Source organism: Cibotium barometz, chromosome 48, assembly GCF_041138505.1.
Source record: "Cibotium barometz isolate CiBa-2024 chromosome 48, ASM4113850v1, whole genome shotgun sequence".
NCBI lineage: Eukaryota > Viridiplantae > Streptophyta > Polypodiopsida > Cyatheales > Cibotiaceae > Cibotium > Cibotium barometz.
In genome coordinates this window covers 30,304,502-30,331,367 of record NC_141093.1, presented here as the reverse complement: position 1 = coordinate 30,331,367, position 26,866 = coordinate 30,304,502, and the positions used below count along the sequence as shown (strand labels likewise).

Genomic DNA, 26,866 nt, shown 5'->3' with positions numbered 1-26,866 from the left:
AAAGGTCAACTTAAAGCAGACGGCGTTCTAAACATCTGCTGTTACCAGCAAGCGTACCTGCTACCGAGCATGGCGAAATCGGACGGCGCGACGTTGTCGGAGGATCGGCCGCCCTTGGAGCCGTTAGAGGAATCCCTCAAGTTCATAGGCTTCAAGATGGAGTGCATGAGCGCCGACTGCGTGGAGGGCCGCTTCGTCGTCAGCGAGAAATCGTGCCAGGTACATTACTGCACGATCTCTAACCTAGGGTTGCATTGCATGGCTTTTCGTTGCCTAGCTCTCTCATATACCTGCACCTTAACATACCAAAGCCCTTTTTCTTCCTTACCGATTTTCAATGTAGATCAAAATTGTGGTCACTCTTTTACATATAGTAAGAGATACATACTCATGATTTACAGATAACTCACAATTACCTAGATTATATTGTATTTATTCAACACCCACACACACATATGTATATATGCTGTATGGATCATATTACATACACATATGTATAACACCATGCATTCTGTCATCGCTTTAGTTGGGTTTCAAAAAATGTTTTTTTCCATTTCATGGACACCCTGTAACACTTTGGTCTCATAGACCCTTAGGTCTTTTGTAGATGTTAATAGAACTTTCTTTTTTTCTATGGTGACACACACTGTAACGCTTTTGGTCTCATAGACCCTTAGGTCTTTTGTAGATGTTAATAGAACTTTCTTTTTTTTCTATGGTGATCCCCCAGGTGAGTGGGGCCAGACGATTGTGTACCTGTGTATGTAAGCAGTGACCTATTTGATCCCGCCATGGAGCCTAGGTGACAACCTGAGAGAGAGAGAGAGAGAGGGAGGAGATTTTTTACATCTATAAGACCCGAAGGGTTTATGAGACCAAACTTAATATATATGTGATCTGTGGGTAACGGTATGCCAACAAAATATAAAAGGGGAAAAAAACTAGCTAAGAACCCACGTACTACGCGAGTCTTGCTTGCACAATGTGATCAATCCAACAAGCCATGTAGTGTCCTCATCTAATGATGGCACCATGTTAGAAGTCAGCTCCTGTCTTTATCTAGACACCAGGGCTTTTGTTGTGGGTGTGCCCGCCCTTGTAGGTGTTGTTCTCATTTTTCCTCACTCCCCGTATTTTTCCCCCATTTTTTTTCATTTTTTCTGTTATCATTATTTGGGATTTTTCTTGTGTATATACCCTCCATGTGTACTTGAGAGACCTCCTATGCGGTCCATGTCTCTAAAGTATTTCTTGGATCTGCAGGTGATCGGTGGAAGGTCCGATTCTTTGGGAGCAAGGATGCTTGGCTCTCAAAAGGGATCTCTAGTGTTTCCTTCATAGTCACATGGAAAGTGGAACGGGAGTGGGAACGAAGGCCCGATTTCAGAATGGGGAATAGGGACGTTGGAACTCGGAACGGGAACGGAACGATACGTCATCATGAGATAGAGTTTAGATAGGAATGAGACATTAATTATTCTACCAACAAGATAGACAAATAGAGTAAAGAATGCAACAAATCTACAGCCTACAAACAATTAAAACTTAAAAGAGAACAATTTTCAAAAGAAGTAACAGCTAGCCATGTTCATAGATTTCTCATGAAGAAAACAAGGGTACAACAGAGGGCTTGGATAACTAAGGAAATGAATACAAAGAGTTATTAAGGCACTCTAAAAAGGAGAATATCAAATAGAGCTTAGGATATCATCCAAACTCTCATTCGTAGTTGCATTGTGAGCTGGTTAAGTTGGAAACTCATCAGAATTTGAATCCGAATCTCCCTTCATGGATATGAAGCTCTCATTGTCAAGATTACCACTTGCAACTTGAGCCAAAAAGCGCAAGTTGGCTGCCACATACACCAAATCATTTGTTCTAGTTGTTAACAGATGGTTTCTCTTCTTTGCACTCCATAGTTGCTCAATAGGAGAGGAACTTGCATTATGACTAAGAATGTAGATGGCAAGACGTTGAAGATCTGGAGTTACTACTCCATAATCCTCCCACCAAAGAGGCTCTCCCACATGTGTCCTGAGGAACTTGCATTCTGACTAAGGATGCAGATGGCAAGACGTTGAAGATCTGGGGTTACTATTCCATAATCCTCCCACCAAAGAGGGTCTCCCACATGTGTCCTGTTTGCATGCGCATCAGCAGAACCAAACTTTCCAGCTTTGCTCTTATACAAGGAGAGCTAGCTTCTAATTGCTCTATGTACCACAACATCTAGAACCAGTCTCGCAAGAATAAGATTCCAACCTTTAGAGACTTCATTATCCCTCTCTTGCTCATTGCCCTGGAACTCCGGATCTAGCACAAATGCAGCCGCATGCATATTTGAATGGTATTGATCTTTCATGTGCAAGACATGCACTGGCTGAGCTCAGAGCTAATCCTGAGGAGAGAAACCAAGATAAAGACAAATCAAGACCAAATTTTGGAGCATGGATTTGCTAGACTTGACAAGCGATTGATTGGTGGTGGACAAAAGACTTGTGACGGCTGGAAGGGAGCCTGTCGGTTGCCTCAAAACTTTGGCTTTTGTCCAGGAAGCTGGCCGACCTGCAGTCGGGCAGGAAAGTCTTCGGACCAACCTTCGAAGAATTCCAGTTCGACACCAGCGAAGAAGAAACGACTCCTTAGGGCTTTAAAGCTCAAGAAGGAAGGACGTTGTTTTATCTGCGAAGAAAAAGGACACATGCGTAACGAGTGCCCAAAGCAAAAGGGTACCAAGACAAACGCAGGACCCAAGCCAAAGGCAACTAACCAGTTGTCTTGCGAAGAAGAAACGACTCCTTAGAGCTTTAAAGCTCAAGAAGGAAGGACGTTGTTTTATCTGCGAAGAAAAAGGACACATGCGTAACGAGTGCCCAAAGCAAAAGGATACCAAGACAAACGCAGGACCCAAGCCAAAGGCAGCTAACCAGTTGTCTTTGACAGGTACGTCAATTACTGTACTTTCTCGCCCTAGTACTTGTTCCTGATTGTCTGTTCAATTCTAAAGTATTTGGCTTGCATGATCTTCTTCGAGTTTATGGGAAAGTGAATGGCCATAAGATTCACATTCTTCTAGACCCTGGCAGCTCACACAACTTTGTTAACTACAAACTTGTGCAGAAATTGAGTCTTGATACGACACTCAGCGACCATACCTATGAGGTACGCCTACCTGCGGGAAGGCAAGTTTGGGATCGCGAGGTGGAGATGCTTCCAATCCAGATTCAGGACTACAAAGATACTCTGGAGTGCTATGTAATGCATCTGGAAAATGTAGACTTGTTATTAGGGATTGAGTGGTTTAAGACTCTTCAAGTCCAGATAGATTGGTCTAGTCATATTTTTTCTTTTCAGCATAGGGACATCTAGTATAGTATTTTAGGTGATTGTATACATCCCTCTCAGGGACCTCTTGTAAATACAATTGATTTTGGAAATATAATGGATTCTTCTTTGTATACCGCTTTCCATTGTGTATTGATTCCACTTTCTTCCTTTCTCATCCCTTCCATGGATGTAAATGAATTAAGTGTGTTTGAAAGCAAAGAATTACAGTATATACTTGATTCGTTTCAAGATGTATTTCCTAAGGAACTGCCATCGGGTTTACCACCTGAACGGGCAGTAGATCATCATATTGACTTGATCCCTGGTGCTCATCCTGTAAGTATTCCACCTTATAGGATGAGCCAAGCTGAGGAAGATGAGTTGGCTAAACAACTCGAAGATTATTTGAGGATGGGCGAGATCCGTCGAAGTAAATCACCTTGGGGTGCATCTGTGTTGCTTAGGAGAAAGAAGGACAATACTTGGAGAATGTGTATAGATTACAAGAGATTGAACAAGCTGACCATTAAGAACTGTTATCCTCTCCCTAGATCAGATGACCTGATTGACCGATTAGCAGGAGCGAAATACTTCACAAAGATAGATTTACGTACTGGCTCTATCACCAGATACGTATTCATGAAAAGCATGTCGAAAGAACCGCCTTTTGGAGTAGGTATGGCCATTACGAGTTTCTCGTATTACCTTTTGGGTTAACCAATGCTCCAGCCACTTTCCAGCAAATGATGAACGATCTTTTTCGTGAACATTTGGGAAAATTTGTGGTGGTGTTCCTGGATGATATTTTGATTTATAGTCGTACTCTTGAGGATCATGTCAGACACCTCACGATTGTCTTATCTATTTTAAGACAGAATCGACTATATGCTAAGTTAAGTAAATGTGAGTTCTTTATGACCGACATTATTTACTTGGGACACAAGATCACTAGAGATGGGTTGAGCATTGACTATGACTGAGTTCAGAAGGTTCTGGACTGGCCTATACCGCGAACAATGAAACAAGTTCATTCTTTTCTTCGGTTTTGTTGTTTTAAGACAGAATCGACTATATGCTAAGTTAAGTAAATGTGAGTTCTTTATGACCGACATCATTTACTTGGGACACAAGATCACTAGAGATGGGTTGAGCATTGACTATGACCGAGTTCAGAAGGTTCTGGACTGGTCTATACCGCGAACAGTGTACTCTTGAGGATCATGTCAGACACCTTACGATTGTCTTATCTATTTTAAGACAGAATCGACTATATGCTAAGTTAAGTAAATGTGAGTTCTTTATGACCGACATCATTTACTTGGGACACAAGATCACTAGAGATGGGTTGAGCATTGACTATGACCGAGTTCAGAAGGATTTTGAGATCCGTTATCGGAAAGGGTCCATGAATAGTATTACAGATGCGCTTAGTTGGATTAGAGAGGTGAATACTTTGTCGTTTACCGAGATTTCTACTGACTTATTTCAGTCATTGAGAGGGCTTTGCAGGACTGATAGTTATTTTGGTCCATTTTGGCAGAAGATCCAGGACGGGAGCTCATTGATTAACCAAGACTCGGTGACTGAGCAGTCTACTATTCAGGCTGCAGGAGGCCAGTGGATGATTCGGAATGGTTTACTATTCCGTAATGACAAAATTTGTGTACCACAGATCTCGGACATTAGGTCCAAGATTCTTAAGGAGTGTCACGACGCCCCTTCTGCTAGACACCCTGGGGTACACAGGACACTATCGTTAGTGAAACACACTTTTTATTGGCCGAAGATGAAAGGTTATGTAGAAGATTATGTTCTCAAGTGTCAAATTTGTTAGGCAAATAAAGCTGAACGCTTTAGACAGACTGGGTTGTTGCATCCTTTGCAAATCCCAGGTAATAAATGGGAAAGTATTTCCATGGATTTTATTACCGGATTGCCAAGAACACATCAAGGCCACGATTCTATTTGGGTTATGGTAGATCGCTTGACAAAAATGGCTAGATTTTTACCGACCCAGAAGACTATTACAGCTACACAATTAGCACGGCAGTTTATCGAGCAATTGTTTAGACTGTACGGGTTACCGCTGCAGGACATAGTCAGTGATAGGGACTCTAAGTTTACGAGTGATTTTTGGAAACTTGTTTTTGAGAAGTTGGAAACAACTTTGAATTTGAGTTCCTCAGATCATCCTCAATCTGATGGCCAGACTAAAAGAGTGAATCGGATTTTGGAGGATATGCTCTGAGCATATGTATCCAAAAGACAGAGTTCATGGGAGGATTATCTTCCTATGTTAGAATTTGCATATAACACTACTAAGCATACGAGTACACGATTTAGTCCTTTCATGCTTATGTATGGTTTTCAACCTAGATCACCTGTTATGGGGCCAATCGGTGTTCTTGTACTATTTGCAGGAGCACTCTAGCTCCACCTATTTGTTTTCCTTTTCCAGATTCCCATGGGTGATGAAGTGTTTTGTGTGCGAGTGTTTGTTCCACCGCCCGTCAGATTTTTGAAGGCCGGTTTCACTGGCCTACAGGGCTTAGAGTCCGCATAGACACAGAAAAATCTCTGAAGTGAGTGAGTCTCCGAGAGAAGAACGAGGGGTGGGCGGTCAAAGGCCGAGAAAGTCCCTGTAGGCACCTCCAACGGGAGCCCTTGAATGAAGGGAGAGATTGAAGCCACTCAATCTACAAAAAGGGCAGCTGAAAGCCGGGTTTGTGCTGATAAGCACACTTTATCCCTTTAGGTTTCAACCCAGGGAGAATGCGATAGCATTAAAGTGGGTTGGCTACCATCAAATCAAATTCTCTCCTCCACATGGCTGTGTTTTGCCTTGTCGTGATTAATGAGCAAAAGAGTGCTAACGACAAAAGCACCGAACAGAGAAAGTGCAAATACAGCTGGTATTTAGCCTTTGATCGTTTGATTGCTACCAACCCCACAAGGAGGTCATCATTTCGCTGGTGGTTATTGAGTAAAAGGTGTAATATGAATGGCTACGCTTTTTCACTTGAATATTCATGTATTATTATACGACCATACAGATAGTAGTGTGGAATCACCAACCTAGCATCTCTATGACATTGTTATTTTCTCATTGGTTAATCATAACAATGTCATAGAGATGTTGCGCGAACCCATATATATACGAACGGAAAGAAAATAACCTTTATACCAAACCAGATTGAGCCCGTGGTTCCTTGGAAACTAGGAAGATCTAAAATGGGCGGCCAACCTCCGAGGAAAGGCGGTGTACATTGACTAGGAGAGTGAGGGCGTGGCTCTGTGGCCCTTAGCCCGATAGGTGTATCCACACCCTTCTAAAAGAACCGTACAACTCTCACGTCATACAGCTCCGTCCCAGGAATATTGAGTTTTCTCCTCTCCAACCAATGCAATGTTTAGGTCTTCGAATCCGATCTCTCTCGCATGGATGTCTCGGTGGTGATTGGCACAGAGTAGGATCGACTTACCGTTCAGGCTGGCCTACAAGGCTTAGAGCCTGCATTGACACAGAAAAATCTCTAAAGTGAGTGAGTCCCCGGGAGAAGAACGAGGGGTGGGCGGTCAAAGGTCGAGAAAGTCCCTTCAGGCACTTCCAACGGGAGCCCTTGAATGAAGGGAGATTGAAGCCGCTCTGCGATAGCATTAAAGTGGGTTGGCTACCATCAAATCAAACTCTTTCTCCTCCACATGGCTGTGTTTTGCCTTGTCGACCTCAAATGTGGCTGTGTTGACCCTTTTCTTGAGGTCGTGGGGCTACATTTTGACTCTTGATGACCCTCCAAGTTATCTCTTAAACAGCCTAGTTCACCCCCCCTCTTGCTTGCGTTTTGGTGTAAGGGGGAGCTTTTTTCTTGTGGCCGTGCATTTTCCTTGGCTTGAAGTCATCTTTTCCTAGGAACCTTTCTAAGGTTGCGTTTTTGTGATCGGGTGCACTCTTTTGCCTTGGCCGTGCTACGTGGGATCTCTCCGTGACTCCATTCCTACTATAAGGTTTACTCTATTTGCTGCATTTGACATAGTGCAAGTTGCATTTGCACATTGCGCATGTGTTGCACAGACTGAAAGAGAGTTTTAGCCTTGTGTTTGTATGTCAGCTTGTTGTTACACACGTTGGACCCAAAAGCATTGTGTTGGTGTGGTAGAGGGGAAGAGGTACCCCTTACTCTTGCTCCACAAGCATTTGTTGTTTGTGTTTGGGTTTTGTGCTTGCTTACTTTCTATTTGTTGTTTGCTGAGTTGTTTCGTGGCTACAACCAACCACGGTGTGCTTCTTGGCTCTAACTCAGGTAATTTGGTACATTTGCTTTTTTCATTGCACATCATCATTATGGCACCCCCTTGCACTGGATCTGATGAGAAACTTAAGAGACCTAACTACGCTCATTGGAAGCTATAACACGCGGAAGCTCTGGGAGTCTTCTTTCAGCCCTAAACACCACTGAGAACATGTTGATGCAAACTGCCATCCCCTCTGGCTTTGTGGAACACCACCAACAAACCTCCTGGGAGCTCTTCTTGATCTTGTGTTCCTTGCCTTGGCTTCGTACCCGTGCACTTTCCTGTACCTTGGACCTGTACACCATCATATGGGACTGAATCAGTGTTTAGCTTTGCTGAGCCTGATGCTCTGATACCAATGTAACACGAGGAAGCTCTGGGAGTGGAGTCTTCTTTCAGCCCTAAACACCACTGAGAACATGCTGATGCAAAAACAGAGACAGAAGGGAGAGTAGAGAGAGAGAGATATGCTGGAAATTCAGTATATTTCATATGGTACAAAAAGGTACCTAATTCTATAGCCCTAGGCTGCCTTGCATAAAAGGTGTAAATCACCAAAACAGTCCTAAACTTGGACCCATTCCTTAAGGGAATGAATGACTATAACAATGAGCATATGCACCTTTTATAGGCCCTTTGGACACAAGGAGAGCTGGCCGACTGCTGGTCGGCCAGCCAACTTGGCATCTTCTCCTTAAAATGCAGCGCCTGCAGTCGACAGCAGCCCTGGTACAGCCGGCTCCTAACTGGTTCAGCCGATAGACCTTCCTGCAGCCAACAACCTCTTCCAAGTCCTCCATGCCTTGCTCCAAGTCCACACTAGCCACTTCTGCACCTTATGCTCCAACTTCTGGTTCTAAATGCTCTTTTTCTGGCTGCCCCTTTTGGATTAGCTTCTGAGAATGTCCATGGGCAATTCTTGCACATGACAGAAGCTGTGCATGAGAGCTTGGTTTGTCCAAAAGGATCGTTGGTCTGTGACTACAGGTGAATCCGGTCAAGCTACGGGATACTTCACACTAGACTTCGCTGTAGGAGTATGCTTATCTTGAGGCACTACTTGATTGGGAAGAGAAGGATGCTAGGGCCTTTGCCGCTTTGGTGCGTGCCGTTGCGAAGGAGGTCTCACTGGCCATTCAGACGTGAGACGGCTGCGGGGGTATTGGACGAAGCTGCAGGAGCTTTATGAGAGGTTGTCCTGTATGAGGGCTGTCACACTTCAGGTGGTCAACTCTACACTCTCCAGTTTACTCGGGGAGAATCCATGCAGGTGTTCCTCTTGAGAGTCGAATCCATCCATGATCAGCTACTTACCTTGTCTGCTGCTTTGTCTACCGAGCAGTTGAGTACTCTTGTGCTTATGAAGCTTCCTCCGGACTGTGATATGGTGGCTAAGGCATTAAGGTGCCAAGTGTCGGCACGGGCTTTGGACTCCTCTTCGCTCCTTGAGGCGGAGTCAATATTGCAAGCATAGGGCAAGCTTTCGTCTATGACGATTGGTGGTGGTGCAGAGGGAGCATTGGTCTTGGCTCCGAAGAAGAAGAAGAAGGTCCGTTGCTACCACTGCTGGAAGAAAGGGCACGTCTGGAAGGACTGCAAGAAGTGGCAGAAAGCTATGGCCTTTCGAAAGGGCATGTCAAATCCCCATGCATCTCCTCGTGATTGTTCTTGGTACGAGACTCAAAGCCTGCAAACAAACGAATAAACAAACAACAAGGGGGTGCAGGCCTAACTCACCTCCCAACCATGACAGCCGTGGGCAAGCCCACAGTCTCGGCTGTCCCCACACGAGCTGAGCTAACTAGGTTGATGTACCGACCAATCTCCTCCTCGCGACGTCCCATACCGCCACGAAGCTGCCCTTGCGGGCCTCGGATTGCTGCCGGCCTCGGCTGCATAAAGCAGGTGCACGTCTGCACTAGATCCAGGCTCCAAGACCATAGAGCTCTCACAAACTCGCGAGACTCTCTATATCCCAATAACTAACCTTGGCCACTCTTTTATAGGCTCTTGGCCGGTCATCAGGCGTCCACACTTGGGTACCCATCCGTCACATACTTGGGTGCCCGCCCGTTAGTATATCCCTAACTCAGCTCGTCAATCAGTCTGCCTAGCTCCAAGCTTCCCCAAGCCTCGAAACTAGTCTTGCGTGCGTGTAGCACACGGTAGATACAACTATGCACATGACATACTCCCCTTCCTCTAAGAGCTCACTCCTGAGCTCACTAAAAAGCCAGGGTAATCTCTCTGAAGAGTAGTCAGTGTCTCCCATGTAGCGTCCTCCTCAACACGATCCTTGCACTTGATCTTGTATTTCGTGATAAGCGTATTACGCAATCTTCTTTCACGAAATCCAAGAATCTTTTCAGGTTCGTGCGGAACAAATGTCATGTCCTCGACATCTATAATTTCTTGAGGAGTAACTGACTGATCTGTTCCACCCAGTACTTTCTTAAGTCTACTGACATGAAATATAGGATGAACTTTCACATGAGAAGGCAAATCCAATTCATATGCAACTGAACCAATCCTTCGTGTAATACGAAATGGTCCACAGTATCTAGGGGATAATTTCGGAGATCTATCTGTCCGTAAAGTCTCAGAATCTTTCGGAACTCACAAATACACCATCGTTCCTTTAGAGAACTCTCTGGGTGAACGATGTCTATTAGAATAAAACCTGTCTCGATCTTGAGCACTTCTAATAGATTCCTTCGCAACTTGTAACATTTCCTGCATATCTTGCAAAAAATTACGTGCTACATCATGCTGAAGTCCTGAGAATCCTACTGTAACAGGTGATTTAGGTTGAAAACCATACATAAGCATGAAAGGACTAAACCCTGTACTCGTATGCTTAGTACTGTTATATGCAAATTCTAACATAGGAAGATAATCCTCCCATGAACTCTGTCTTTTGGATACATATGCTCGAAGCATATCCTCCAAAATCTGATTCACTCTTTCAGTCTGGCCATCAAATCGAGGATGATCAGAGGAACTCAATTCAAAGTTGTTTCCAACTTTTCAAAAACAAGTTTCCAAAAATCACTCGTAAACTTAGAGTCCCTATCACTGATAAAGTGCCGTGCTAATTGCGTAGCTGTAATAGTCTTCCGGGTCGGTAAAAATCTAGCCATTTTTGTCAAGCGATCTACCACAACCCAAATAGAATCGTGGCCTTGATGTGTTCTTGGCAATCCGGTAATAAAATCCATGGAAATACTTTCCCATTTATTACCTGGGATTTGCAAAGGATGCAACAACCCAGCCTGTCGAAAGCGTTCAGCTTTATTTGCCTGACAAATCTGACACTTGAGAACATAATCTTCTACATACCCTTTCATCTTTGGCCAATAAAAAGTGTGTTTCACTAACGATAGTGTCCTGTGTACCCCAGGGTGTCCAGCAGAAGGGGCGTCGTGACACTCCTTAAGAATCTTGGACCTAATGTCCGGAATCTGTGGTACACAAATTTTGTCATTACGGAATAGTAAACCATTCCGAATCATCCACTGGCCTCCTGCAGCCTGAATGGTGGACTGCTCAGTCATTGAGTCTTGGTCAATCAATGAGCTCCCGTCTTGGATCTTCTGCCAAAATGGACCAAAATAACTATCAGTCCTGCAAAGCCCTCTCAATGACTGAAATAAGTCAGTAGAAATCTTGGTGAACAACAAAGAATTCACCTCTCTAATTCGACTAAGCGCATCTGCAATACTAATCATGGACCCTTTTCGATAACGGATCTCAAAATCAAAATCTTGCATTAACTCCGCCCAACGAGCTTTTCTTCCCTCAAATCATCCGCATCACACACATACTTGATTGACTGATGATTAGTTCAATACGACAAACTTGAGCTATATAAATAATGTCTCCAAACCTTGAGAGCATGAATCACAGCATAAAGCTCCTTCTCAAGGGTTGGCCAACGAGATTGAGGGTCGTCTAGCTTTTTACTTTCAAAAGCAACCGGTCTACCATCTTAGAGTAGCTCCAATAGCATAGTCACTGGCATCAGTTTCAAGAACATAAGGCTGACTAGGATCGGGTAATGCTAAGATAGGTGCTTCCAATGAAAAGCGGTATACAAAAAAGAATCCATTATATTTCCAAAATCAATTGTATTTACAAGAGGTCCTTGAGAGGGATGAATACAATCACCTAAAATACTATACTGGGTGTCCCTATGCTGAAAAGAAAAAATATCGGGCATGGTAATGCCTACATTATATGGTGCAGTGGACCTTGAGTTTTGCGTTCACCTGCATCGCGTCTGGCGTATATGAAAATCCCTGAAGCTTGGTATAGCCTTCAGGTCCGTCATGGGTGTTTTGACATCAAGCTGCCGTGGTTCATCGTCTTGTTCTTGCATGGGGAGACACTTCGGGCGTAGTTATGCTCAAGAGAGGGATTCTGTGGTGTCACGGCAAGGTATCCATGGAGCTATGTGTGACCACGGCATCCGGTGTTGACATCTTCCTGTGCTCAGGGGAGTGCGAGCTTTGGCTTCTTGATGCTTTGCTACCGAGGCATATCCAGTATTCACGATGCTGGTATCCATGGTGCATCTCATGCTGATCTTGTGCTGATCACCTATGAGCTGAGAGAGGGTGTTTGGCATTATTTATTTCATCTCATTGGTGTACTTTATTTCCAGCCAACTTGTACTTTATGTCTCTCCCTTGGCCTATATAAAGGAGGGGACGTGAGCTCTCTTTTTCATCGTATCATACTTTCTTGAGTGCTGGCTGTGGAGACACACGTGTGGGCTGGAGGACGGAGAGCATGGTTGTGCCACATTGGTTGTATCACCTCTCTCTCGGTTGTACTCTCACATGTCTTAATGGAATCCATTTCCCATCTATGCAGTTTACAGAAGATATGGGCCGACTGCTGGTCGTCGGCCAGGTGGTTGGGTATTTTCTGTAGGCCGACTGCTTCTCGGCCAGCTTAATGGGTGTTTGAGAAGCCTATAAAAGGCTAGGCCTGATCCTTTTTGGGTAGGCTAAAGGCCGCAAAACATGTACCTTTTTGTACTATATGAATATACTGAATACACAGCCATCTCTCTCTCTATTCTCTATCTATCTTGATTGTTCTTGCATCAAGTGTTTCTATGCAGTGCTTAGGGTTGAAAGAAGACTACCTAGAGCTTCCGCATGTCACAGTGGTATTAGAGCATCAGGCTCATCTATGCTAAGTGCCGTTGGTGTCCCAAAAGAAGTGCACAAGTTCAAGAAGAGAAACTAAGCGTGTGTCAAGACCCCCGGAAGCTGGTTGGTGTCAGGCAAACCCAAGGGGAGGGTTTTATTAGAGTTGGTAGCCAATTGGGGCTGCCCAAGAAGCTTTTATGGGGCACTCCAAGGGATGAAATTCATCCAAGGGGTGGATCCAAGTGTACCGTGATCAATTTCGAGAAGAACGATTCATGTTGGTGTTTGGGGACAGGGCAAGAAGGCAAGGGGACAAAGCGGAATAGATGCACAGATCTCTATATCAGATTTGGAGTGGATTCAATGACCTAAGGCAAGCTTTTCAGTGTAATGGTTGCGAGCAAGGGAAGGATGACAGGTATGGGAGGCCATATGTGGAGACAGGGGATGATGATAGTCATCTAGGGTCAAAAGTTGGAATCGCGTCATCAAGTTTAGCAGAAGGGAATGTCATGTGCATGCACATGGACATACTTATGTTAGAAGTCATCTCCTGTCTAGATTTATACACCAGGGCCTTTGTTGTGGGTGTGCCCGCCCGTATGAGGTGTTTAATCATTTTTCCCCACTCTCCGCATTTTTCCCCTATTTTTCCCATTTTTTTGTGGCTTGGGAGGCAGCCCATTTGCTGGCCGACTGCTGAACTGGTCCACGACTCCATGCCAGAGCTGGCCGACTGCTGATGATCTGGCCGACTGGATGTGATGTTGGTTGTGGAGTTCTCAGGGCCAGTCGGCTGCCTACAGCAGGCCGACTGCTGATGTGGGGGCATATAAATAGGCCCCCAGCCCCATACCACTCATTGTAGCATATTTGGGATCTTCTTGTGTATGTCAGAGCAGAGTTACACGCCTACATCTATCTCTCTCTTGTGCTGTTTTTCTGCATGCGGTTTTTGCTCGTGTTCCCAGATCTGGTCATCATCTCCGCTGTGTATTCTGACATGGTATCAGAGCCCTAGGCTCTAGATAGGTCTTGGGATTTGTGTGAGCAAGAGGGGGACTGTTTTGTGGCTGATTGGTGGACTGTTTTGGGCTGATCGGGAAGAGAAGGTGCAAGAGGAAGGCGGGCTGATTTGCTGGAGAGCCACTTGCAGGTTTTAGTTCTTCTTTGTTCCCACCCACCCACCCTATTCAGAGTACATCCCCGCAATGGCAGATCTGTTTGAGATGGCCAAGAGACGTGAAGATCCCGACACTCCCCACGTTCCCTGTGGACCGTCAGTTGGACGGGAGCAACTACGGCATATGGAAGGTTATGATGGAATTTGTTCTGGAGTCTTACGACCTCGTTGATTTCGTCGTCGTTGGTGTTCCACGGCCGGAAGTTGAGGAAGGGGAGTTACCGTCAACCCGAAAGGACGGGGAGGCTCAGACACAGATGTGGGATCGTGTCAACGCCAGGGTCCGTTCGTTTATTTTCCTCAACTGCACACCACAGGTAATCACTCATGTAAAGCATATGACGCTGGCCAGAGGTATATGGCAGTATTTGGCCTCACTTTACAACAAGGTATCGCCCATGAAGAGGATTTCCTTGGAAGTACAGATGCGGGTTATGAACCCTACAAAGTCGTCGACGATGCGGGAGCATATAAACAAGCTGTAGGCTCTTCAGCAGGAAGTTCTTCAGGCTGGGAAGGAAATATCGTCAGAGGACATGGCCATCACGTTGTTGTCACATTTGCCCTCTTCGTACTCAGCATTCTACTCGTCTTTGATTACCAGTGGGGCAGGCTCAGCACCATCACGTGGGAGGAGCTTGTGCCCATGGTCCTGGACCAGGAGGAACGATTCACGAACCCTCTTCAGGGTGGAGGTTCGGAGGCCTTAACTGGCCAACGGTCGAAAGTCCGTAACTCGGGCAAAGGGAAGGCTTCATCGGAGAGGTCTTCTGAGAAGAAGTCCGACGCTGACCACGAGAAACTGAAGGCAGAGAGGACCTATAATGATTGTGGCGAGAAAGGCCACTACTGGAGGCAGTGTCCCAAGCAGAAGACCGAGAAGGATGAAGATTCCTCAGCAGCAATCATGAAGACTCCGGCTTTTGTGCACCTGGAGGTGGTGGACACCGATGTTTCATTTTCTTCAGGCAGGGAGGAGATTGGAGGACTCTCCGCAACAGATACTCGGGAGTGGATTCTCGATAGTGGTGCTTCCAAGCACATGACTCCTTCCCGTTCAGGTTTACAGGATCTCTGCAGGCTTTCTGGTCATATTCTGTGATATGCAGCGGAAGTCTTTGTATTGGTTGATCCTGTCACACAATATGCTCACACCGTCTTCTGTATCCTGAGTTTCGTGAGTTTAGCAATCCATTTCATTTACTTCAAACTTTAAAGAGATGAGAGAGAGATATGAACACTGTACACCAGATTGGGTCCCGAATTACCCACTGAAGGGCCCCCTATCCCGATAACGAGATAGTATTTGCTTTATTACTTTAGAGAGAATGACTTTGGACTGTAGATAAGCCAAACGCAAGATCTCGGAGGATCGGAGTATGGCTGATCTGTACACTGCTGTAGAAACACCTCAATGACTTGATCTTGAGCCTATGCACTCCTCCCAAGGGCATGAGGAAGGGCTGCACACCTGAGGCTCAAAGAAGAAGAAGGTGGACTGTTCTACACACTGTTAGAATGCTGAAAACACATATGAATGCTGAGTTACCTTCACCAGATGACTGCTGAATGTGTTGATGATGCAGAGAATGCTGGATACTGATGCAAACAACTGTTTCAATGCTGGAAACTGTTGTAAACTGTTGCTTCAGGGCTGGCTTCTGCTGTGGACAGAAACGCAGGTCTGTGGAGGATGCTGTGGACTGAAACGCAGCAGCAACAGGTGATTTCAGGGCTGCTACTGTGGCTGGAGCAAAACGCAGCACTTCTGTACTTGCTGGATCAGAAAACGCAGGTAAAAACAGGCTGCAATCTGCTGGATTCAGGCGTGGAACTATGCTGAGGAGTATGCTGAATCTATGGCATGAACTGATGCTGAATTCAGGCTGATTAGAGGCTGAGGACAAACACCTAGGGCTGGACTGAAGCTATGGTTCTCAAGGGCTGGAGAAGAAAGCTTATGGGCACTAGGGCATGGATTAGTCTTATGCTGAGAGCAAGAGAGAGAGGAGAGCTCTTAGCACAATGAAGACTGAATGAGCAAAAGAGGCTCTAGGCAAGCCTATTTATACTAACTGGGGGTTGGTCATTTAATAAACTTAATATTTATAAATGCCCAATAATGCAAATAATGATAAATAAATACTAATAAATATGGGAAAAATACCAGATAAATCCCAGTAAATTCCCTAAGGCTTTGGGGATGTTCTAAATGATGCACAGGCATATGTATGCATGTTATGCAAGATGCAGAGTGCTTTCTGATGCAAACCCTAAGGCTTCTACTGACTCTACATGCATGAATGATTCTCTCCAAGTGGGTTAAGGGACTTGACTGACTGACTGACCCCCTAAGGCTGAGGAATGACCTACGTAGCTCGTGCCTGACTTATCCTGGACTGAGGATGTACAATGGGGTCACGGCATACGACAAATATCATCCTACTGGGTTCTACAACTGTACAAATGATGCACTTCTGATGATGAGCCATCTTGTCACCATGCACTGAGTGCAGAGTGCATGTGACATTCCCTCCTGATTAGCTTGGCGGCAGGTTCATGGCTTCCAAGTAGTCCGCCAATAACTGGGGATACTCCTGGAAGAACTCCTCGTCGAGCCATACGGCTTCGTGGGTGCCTCGATCTCGGAACTTCGTATAGAACTGACGAATCCGTCGACCGGAACCATGCTTCCATCGATGAAGAAGGATCTGCTCAGGCTCAATAACTTCTGCCTCGTCTACCACGTCTGGCTGCTGTTCATCTGAAACATCAAACACTTCTGGACCAACATATGGTTTTAGCCAAGAAACATGGAAAACATCATGCATTGTCCAACTGGCAGGCAACTTTAACTTCATTGAGACATCACTTATCTTCTTAACTATTGGAAAAGGGCCAAAACTACGGAATGAAAGCTTGGGACAACGTTTGCCCACTTGTTTCAATCTCTGCTTCATGATACGCAAATAGACCCAATCCCCTTCCTTGAAGTGGACATCTCGTCTAGATTTATTTGCCTGTCTGCTATATGCTTCCTGAGCTTTGGTCAAGCGGTCTTTAACTGACTCAATGATCTCGGAAAATGCTTCCGTGGTTTTATTAGCCTCTAAAGATGGAGACACCATTCTCGTCAAAAGAGAAGAAAAACGGCGACCAAAGGCTGCTTCATATGGAGTCCGTCCGACACTGGATGAATGTGTGTCGTTCAAGATAGCTTGGACCAATGGAAGATAGTGCTCCCATTTGGACTGCTGGTCATGACAGTATGACTTGAGGACATCAAAGGCCAATTGATTATAAATTTCTGTCTGGCCATCTGTCTGGGGATGGAATGCACTAGACAACTGCAACTTAGTTCCAAAGTTTTCAAATAATGCCCTCCAGAAATGCGAGGTAAACTTGGAATCTCTGTCTGATGTTATGGTGCTAGGCAAACCACAAATTGGATACCAATGCTTGAGAAACAGACGGGCTACGTCCTCGGCTGTGGCCGTATGCTTGCATGGGATGAGCATGCAGAACTTACTGAAGCGATCCACAATGGTAAAACACTGAGTGTTACGGGATCCAGTGGATGCTGGTAGAGGCCCTACAAAGTCCATAGATATGTCGATGAAAGGTCCGTCGGGGATAGGCAAAGGTTGAAGTAAACCTGCCTTCTTTGTATGGGGAACCTTGACTTTTTGACAAATCTTACAGGCTTGTACATGTGCATAGACATCACGCCTCATCTTTGGCCAATAAAAGGACCGTTCTAATTTCTCGAGGGTACTGTTGATACCCCTATGTCCTCCAACTAAGGAGTCATGGGCATCATGGAGAAGAGCAGAACGCTTTTCTCGAGTTACACAGAGACGGTTCTTGTAGAACAACCAACCGTTCTGTACTGAATAGTGGCCAGGCTCAGAAGTGAGGGCCAAACTATACTGAGTACCAAACTCAGGGGAGTCGACATATTGGTCTTTCATACTATCCAAGTCCTTCCCCGTGATTTCGAGAATGGTAGCTTCTTGGACTGCCTGGATGCTGGACTTTCGACTGAGAGCATCTGCTACTGGGTTATGCTTACCAGGGATGTATTCAATCATACCTCCAAACTGTTGGAAGATTTGACTCCACCTGGCCTGTCGATCACTCCACTGGGCACTTGGCATAGTCTGAAGCCACTTAAGTGCTTGGTGGTCTGTTTTCACTGTGAAAGCCTGTCCATAAAGAAAAGGCTTCCAATGTTTGAGCGCTGTGATCACACCCAAAAGCTCTTTGTCATATACCGAATAATTCTTTTCGGCGACATCCAACTTTCTGCTGTAATAAGCCACGGGTCTATTGTCCTGCTGGAGGACTGCACCTATGGCTACATTGCTGGCATCGGTGATGACCTCGAAAGGTTCGTCCCATGATGCTAACTTTAATACAGGTGCTTCTGAGGCAGCTTTCTGGAGTGCACGGAATGCATCAAGTGCCTTACCTGTAACTGAGACTTTCTGCTTGCGAGTCTTCACCCCCTTGAGCAAGTCGGTAAGAGGTGCTGCAAGGTTGGAAAACTGATGGACATGTGTGCTATAGGCCTGACAAAGACCTACGAATGAACGGATTTCTTGGGCGGTCTTAGGAATATCCCAATCTAAGATCTCTTGAACCTTTGAGGGGTCCAGTCTAATCCCATCGGAACCGATGATGTAGCCCAAATATTGAACTTCCTTAACACCAAAGATAGACTTTTTGGCGTTTATGTAGAGCTGATTATCTCGCAAAAGTTGCAAGACTTTCTCCACATCTTTCTCATGCTGCTCCGCAGTGGCTGAGAAGACTAGTATGTCATCAAGGAATATGAAGACACACTTCCCAATGTGGACTGCGAAAATCCTAGACATCATCTTATTGAACGTTGCGGGTGCATTTGTAAGCCCAAAAGGCATGACTACGAACTCGTAGTGACCACGCTCTGTCCTGAAAGCTGTTTTTGGAATGTCAGCTTCAAAAATGCGGACCTGATGGTAACCACTCTTGAGGTCGATCTTAGTGAAAAACTTAGCACCGTCTAAACGCTCCAAAATGTACTCTATCCTGGGCATAGGAAACTTGTTCTTGATAGTGAGTTTGTTTAATGCCCTGTAGTCTACACAAAGGCGTGCAGACTTGTCCTTCTTTTGGACAAATAGGATAGGTGCAGCAAATGGGGAGGAAGAAGGCCGAATGAATCCGGCTCGGAGAAGCTCAGATAACTGCTTTTCCAACTCGCCCTCTAAAGTCTTGGAAAGACGATAGGGAAACCTGCTAGGAGGATCTGATCCAGGGACCAAATCAATGTGATGGTCCTCAAGGCGAGAGGGTGGGAGACTTGGCGGGAGATCGTCCCTAAGCATAATGTCCTGGTGTCTGGACAGGAGGTCTGCTAACTGAGGGACTGAAGATGTAATGGATGCTACTAATGAGGGAGGGTCTGCTTGAGCACGAATATAAAGGAGTGCTCCTTCTGCTCCCTTGCGGATAGCTCGTCGGGCCTGGAGATGCGAAATCAATGGGATGCCAAGAATGCTTCTATCCCCACGAATCATGACAGGCTCAGGAAAACCTTTACAAATAGTAAAAGTGTCCTGCCCCCAATCGGGAATAGGCTCATACTGACGGAACCACTGAATTCCTAAGATCATGTCACACCCTAACAGAGGGGAGACGATGAAATCTCGTTGAAATGAGGCCTTCTGAACTTCAAAGGCAAACTGCTGTGCCTTCTGGGAAATGTGGGTGCGAAGACCAGGTGTAAACCCGTCCACATCCAGATGATATGGGACTAAAGTGCAGTTCAATTTATTAGCCAACTGGGGAGAGATGGCGTCTTCAGAACTACCCATATCGAAAAGGACTACAAACTGTCGGCCCTGGGCAGAGCCATAAGCTCGGATAAGGCTCTTCTGAGCAGCATCGCTCTCACCCTCCTGCTTAGCATCAAATACCACGGATGGTATAGGATGCATGGAAGGTAAAAGTTGAACTGCATTTGAGGTAGTAGGCGGGGCTGGAGGAGCTGGGGAGGCTGTGGCAACTGTGGCAGAAGGAGCTTTGGCAGCTTGTGCCGCTTGCCATTTGTGGCAATCCTTCTTACCATGCCCTATAATATGACAGAAAAAACATCTATTTTCTGACTGATACTTCTTTTGCTCCTCTGGAGGAAGATAACCTCCAGTAATGCCTGCTTTAGCCTTTTCATCAGGGGTTTTCTTAGGTTCTTTATCCTTCTTACCCCTTGAACTGGAGCTATTACTGTTGTCCTTCTTAGCATCTTTAGAAGATGCGTTACCTTTCCCTGACTGTGCAGCTGATTGCTGCTGCTGGGGTTTGGTACTGGACTGAGATGTCTGCTTGGGCTTGCCCCCGTTGAGCTTCATTTCTTCATTCTGAGCGAGAGTCAGAGCCCGGTCATATGTACTTGGTTCAAAGTTACGAACTGTGAACCGAATGTTGGAGTCCAATCCACGAATGAATTGCTCCATCTTGGCCTGCTCAGATAACCCTAACTGCTGTGCTAAAGTAATAACCTTACCAGAAAACTGAAGCACTGGGGAACCGTTCTGTCTGAGTCCATAGAACTCGTCTTTCAGACCGGTCATGTACTGGGGCGGGAGAAATCTGGTCTTCAGGTCATGGACAAAGATGTCCCAGTCAAAGGCTGTGACACCTGTGGCCTGGTCAGTATGAATACTAGACCAATGCTGCCACCAAGTGACTGCCTCACCAGTGAGATGGGGAGCCGCTAAGTGGACTTTGTCTTGTGGGTCTGTGATCCTAGCTAATGGAAAATGTGCATTAAACTGATGAACAAATTGATTAACTGAAGAATGATCACACTTACCATCATACTTGCTGAAATTCGGTTGACTGCGAATGATGGTGGTTGAAGCTGCTGCGGGATGCTGGCTGGTGACACCTATGACTGGGGAGACTGAGGAGAGCTGCTGATACCTCAAGTGTATGGCCTCCTTTTCCCGTTGGTGTTCGAGTAACATACGTTCTCGATCAAGCTCACGTTGGTGTTCCCGAGCGGCGAGTTCAGCCTGACGCCGGTCTTCGTCGATCCTGCGTTGGGCTTCCTCATAGTCCCGTCTTTCTTCTTTTTCTCTTCTCCTTCGGGCCTCGTCCTCTCTCCTTTGTTGTTCCATCTGAAAGAAGAGGGAGATGTAGTCGGGTGCTGCTGGAGGTGTAGAAGGACGTGCTGCTGCTGCCTCCAAGAGTTGGAGACGCTCCATGAGTAACTGGTTCTGAGCTCTTAGAAGAGCTATGGTGTCTGCTGTAGGCGGAAGAGCAAGGTCTCCTTCGGGGGAGACGTCTTCCGGCTGATGAGTACTCTCTCCTGTAGACATGATGCTGAAGTCGGTGGTCGTGCCGGAACGCAATCTAACCATCCGAGGATGCCCCCACGCTAGGATACGGTGTGTGTGGACTATCTGAATCTGATACCAATGTGATATGCAGCGGAAGTCTTTGTATTGGTTGATCCTGTCACACAATATGCTCACACCGTCTTCTGTATCCTGAGTTTCGTGAGTTTAGCAATCCATTTCATTTACTTCAAACTTTAAAGAGATGAGAGAGAGATATGAACACTGTACACCAGATTGGGTCCCGAATTACCCACTGAAGGGCCCCCTATCCCGATAACGAGATAGTATTTGCTTTATTACTTTAGAGAGAATGACTTTGGACTGTAGATAAGCCAAACGCAAGATCTCGGAGGATCGGAGTATGGCTGATCTGTACACTGCTGTAGAAACACCTCAATGACTTGATCTTGAGCCTATGCACTCCTCCCAAGGGCATGAGGAAGGGCTGCACACCTGAGGCTCAAAGAAGAAGAAGGTGGACTGTTCTACACACTGTTAGAATGCTGAAAACACATATGAATGCTGAGTTACCTTCACCAGATGACTGCTGAATGTGTTGATGATGCAGAGAATGCTGGATACTGATGCAAACAACTGTTTCAATGCTGGAAACTGTTGTAAACTGTTGCTTCAGGGCTGGCTTCTGCTGTGGACAGAAACGCAGGTCTGTGGAGGATGCTGTGGACTGAAACGCAGCAGCAACAGGTGATTTCAGGGCTGCTACTGTGGCTGGAGCAAAACGCAGCACTTCTGTACTTGCTGGATCAGAAAACGCAGGTAAAAACAGGCTGCAATCTGCTGGATTCAGGCGTGGAACTATGCTGAGGAGTATGCTGAATCTATGGCATGAACTGATGCTGAATTCAGGCTGATTAGAGGCTGAGGACAAACACCTAGGGCTGGACTGAAGCTATGGTTCTCAAGGGCTGGAGAAGAAAGCTTATGGGCACTAGGGCATGGATTAGTCTTATGCTGAGAGCAAGAGAGAGAGGAGAGCTCTTAGCACAATGAAGACTGAATGAGCAAAAGAGGCTCTAGGCAAGCCTATTTATACTAACTGGGGGTTGGTCATTTAATAAACTTAATATTTATAAATGCCCAATAATGCAAATAATGATAAATAAATACTAATAAATATGGGAAAAATACCAGATAAATCCCAGTAAATTCCCTAAGGCTTTGGGGATGTTCTAAATGATGCACAGGCATATGTATGCATGTTATGCAAGATGCAGAGTGCTTTCTGATGCAAACCCTAAGGCTTCTACTGACTCTACATGCATGAATGATTCTCTCCAAGTGGGTTAAGGGACTTGACTGACTGACTGACCCCCTAAGGCTGAGGAATGACCTACGTAGCTCGTGCCTGACTTATCCTGGACTGAGGATGTACAATGGGGTCACGGCATACGACAAATATCATCCTACTGGGTTCTACAACTGTACAAATGATGCACTTCTGATGATGAGCCATCTTGTCACCATGCACTGAGTGCAGAGTGCATGTGACATATTCTTACTGGTGATACATCCACTATCCCAGTTCACAGTGAGGGCAGGATGGAGATAGTTTCCGATGGCAGAGGGGGGAAGCGTTCCTCCCAGGTGTTGTATGTTCCGGCACTTGGTTTTCATCTGTTGTCAGTGCATCAGGTTTGCAAGACTGGCGTACGGGTGGAGTTTGATGAGCATTTTGTTGCTCTCTGGGACAAAGCAACAGGCCAAGTGGTTTGGGAAGGCGGAGTGGAGAATGGAGTTTACAAGCTTACAGCACTCTCTCTCCCAGGTCCTTAGGTTTGTGATGAGTGGCAGTCTGGTCATGGCCACTTAAGTGTGGATACGCTGCAGGTGCGGGCTTTCCGAGACGAGGTGGTGGATAGCTTGCCAGTGGATGGCAGCAGTTGGCAGGAACTTTCCAGTACTGATCTTGGTAGTTCTTGTGTTCGTCAGTCAGAGGAAGCTGAACAGGTCACTTATGCTCTGATGTCTTGTAGTATTCGGGACAAAGAACCTCCAGTAGATGAGGATGATCTTTCCACGGGGACCTTTCGGAAAGCCAGGCAGGTGGCAGGTGATTACTTACAGAAGGAGGTGGTTTCTCCAGGCTTTGTGGTTCCGGATTCAGTGGGGGTGGTTGACAGGTTTCAGAAGGCCTTGCGTGGTCTTCAGCAGGTTTCCAGGACTTGTTTGTGCACCGTAACAGATGTTGATCTTTGTGAGCAGTGTGATGTCTCTTTGACTCAGAAGCAGGATGGTTCATTGATCTGGTTGATGGACACCAGTTTGGACGAGAGCTTCTTGATGAGGCAGTTGAGCTCAAGTCCGACTCCACGGTTGTAGTGACTCGGTTTGGGGAGGAGATCAGGACACGAGGAGATCTACTTCAGGCCCAGGAGCAGGTTTTTGGAGCAGTGGTTGGAGACGGTCATCTTTTGCCTTGTCGAGAACAAAGGCAGAGTACCGGGCTGTTTGTGATGCTGTTTGTGAGGTGGTGAGGATGCAGAGGTTGCTTTGCAGGTTAGGGTTTCCACTGGAGGAACCCATGGTCATCCAGAGGCACTTTGTTCGTGAACAGATCGTTGCTGATGACATCTTGCTAGAGTTCTGTTCGACGGAGGACAGTACGGTGGACCTCTTCACGAAGTCGCTCTCTCAGGATTTGCTCAGGCGGCACCCCAGCTCCCTGTGGTTGGTTTCACAGCCAGGAGCTGAGAGGGGGTGTTAGAAGTCATCTCCTGTCTAGATTTATACACCAGGGCCTTTGTTGTGGGTGTGCTCGCCCGTATGAGGTGTTTTATCATTTTTCCCTACTCTCCGCATTTTTCCCCTATTTTTCCCATTTTTTGGTGGCTTGGGAGGCAGCCCATTTGCTGGCCGACTGCTGAACTGGTCCACGACTCCATGCCAGAGCTGGCCGACTGCTGATGATCTGGCCGACTGGATGTGATGCTGGTCGTGGAGTTCTCAGGGCCAGTCGGCTGCCTACAGCAGGCCGACTGCTGATGTGGGGGCATATAAATAGGCCCCCATACCACTCATTGTATCATATTCGGGATCTTCTTGTGTATATCAGAGCAGAGTTGCACGCCTGTCTCTTGTGCTGTTTTTCTGCATGCGGTTTTTGCTCTTGTGTTCCCAGATCTGGTCATCATCTCCGCTGCGTATTCTGACAACTTAATCCCAGGTTAATCCCTGATTTGGGCAGCAGATAAACACAGATAGACATTGGATTAGGGCACTAGCCAAGCTCAAGAGACAGCCCAGTGGTCTCAGAATCAGTCGGCAGCAGTTTATAGAAGATATGGGCCGATTGCTGGTTGGCCAGGTGGTTGGGTGTTTGAGAAGCCTATAAAAGGCGAAGCGGTGAGGTCATAGATTCATCTTCCCCCAAGGTGGGGCAGGTCATAGATTAGGATTTGATGATCCTTTTTGGGTAGGCCAAAGGCCACAGAACATGTACCTTTTGTACTATATGAATAACTGAATACATAGGCATCTCTCTCTCTATTCTCTGTCTATGTTGATTGTTCTTGCATGAAGTGTTCCTATGCAGTTCTTAGGGCTGAAAAAAGACTACCCAAAGCTTCCGCATGTCATAAGAGGAGCGCCTCCGACAACCCTTCATATGGAACCCTTTGGTCTATAGGTGGCCATGGGGTGCGGATTTTGTTTGACAACGGCTCTACTCACAATTTGATTTCTTCACATTTGGTGCAGACACTCCAGCTATCCACGGCGAGAAGTGATCAATGTTATGTGGTCAATCTTGCTAGGGGTGGAGACGTGGAAATGTGGGATTGAACAGTGCCTAGGCTGGAGGTCCAGATTTAGGACCACCGGGAGGCTTGGACTTCCACATCCTGAACCTTGATAGGGTGGACATGATCTTGGGAATGTCCTGGTTTTTTGGTAAGAGCGAGACCATGATGTTAGATTATCGGTCCCATAGGTTCTCATGTGTTCATGATGGTGAACTGTATGTAATCCGGGATGATGTCCCCCATGGATTTTGTGATGTAAACTCGACTCAGCTTTCAGCCAAGGTTTTATATGGTGTCCATCTATGGTCTCATAGACCCCGCACCGTCATGTGGGGTGCTTGTTTTGGCCTCATGAGAAGAAGAAGAAGAAGAAGAAGAAGAAGAAGAATGTATTATCGTCCTCTGGGAGCCGATAAACGGCCCATGGGAACTCCACGAAATTATTACAAAGCTGTAAGAAACAAAAAACAAAGCCTCCTCCCTTCATTGGAGGGAAATACAAAGCCTTCTCCCTTCATGGGAGTGATATGGAGCTTGTCGTATTGTCGCATTGTGCTGTAAGGTAGCCATGATGTTTAAGAATCTTGGTGATATAAATGCCTACAGCAGCAAGCTTGGCATGTGTGAGCAGATCCACCAAGTCATGATATCCTTCTAAAATGGTACTGAAGTCCTTTCTTATGTGGTCATATTGTGGGCATGTTAAAAGGACATGTTCCTCCGTCTCCACTGCTCCCAAAGTGCATACTTTGCATAGTCTTTTCTCTTTTGGGATATTGCTCCATGCTCCTTTTTCAATCTCGAGTGTGTGTGACCTAGTCCGGATGAGAGAGAGAGAGAGAGAGAGAGAGAGAGAGAGAGACTCATAATACTTGGGTTGCCTGTATTTTGCAAGGTGCTCGGCATTTGTCGAGACCTTATTGGTGGTTGCTTGTGGCTTTCAAAAATCAATTGTAGTTTTCAATTAGGCATTCAACCTCTGAAAGTTTCTTTTGGAATTTGAAAATGTCTGATCATGAAGGCAGACATAGCTTTAGTAGATCAGCCCTCTGATTTTAGGATAAGCTGATGGTTCCTTTTCCATTGTAGCCATTTGGTGTGCTTCATGGCGGAGTGTCGGCCTTGATTGCAGAAGCCCTAGCAAGCACAGGTGCCGTTATTGCCTCGGGATGCCGACGTGTTGCAGGGATCCAGCTTACGATCAATCACTTGAAAGCAGCACCGATTGGAGCGGAGGTTTTTGCATCAGCCAAACCTGTTCATGCAGGAAAAAGACTACATGTATGTCAAGTCAATGTAGCACTACCTAAATACAGCTTTTCAAAAAGGTTCTATAGTCTCATAAAAGTGAGGGATTAGGGCTGCTCAATACTGAACTTTACGTCAATTTTTGTGCATTTCTCCTCAAATGTGCAGGTATGGGATGTGATATTCACCAAGGTTGATAGCTCATCCCCTTCAGCATCAGGAGTTTCAGGTGGCACAACGATTGCACTTTCAAGAGTCACACTAATGGTCGGTGTCACTGGACAAGTCCTGGAGTATGATCACCGGGTGAAGCCTTATGCCCGGCTCTAAGACCACTCACAAATATGAGGTGGATTAGAAAACAATGAAAGGAAATGATACACAAGACTCATACACAATTTCAAGACTTACAAGACTCGTACACAATTTCAAGTCGGAGCCAATTCTTATACCACTTTATTCCCAAGTTTTTTAGTGTTTCATAAATATAGTGGTATCTGGCTTGTACGA

At 45.9% G+C, this 26,866-nt stretch overlaps 1 protein-coding gene across 1 annotated transcript; it reads left to right on the top strand.

Annotated features, from left to right (window-relative positions):
- Nucleotides 1-3: 3 nt before the first annotated feature.
- On the top strand, nt 4-26,866 carry LOC147611061 (1,4-dihydroxy-2-naphthoyl-CoA thioesterase 2-like). The gene is made up of 3 exons (XM_086785176.1): nt 4-219; nt 26,198-26,389; nt 26,525-26,866. The coding sequence occupies exons 1-3, from the start codon at nt 70-72 to the stop codon at nt 26,684-26,686; spliced, it is 504 nt and encodes a 167-aa protein (XP_086641302.1). The 5' UTR covers nt 4-69; the 3' UTR covers nt 26,687-26,866.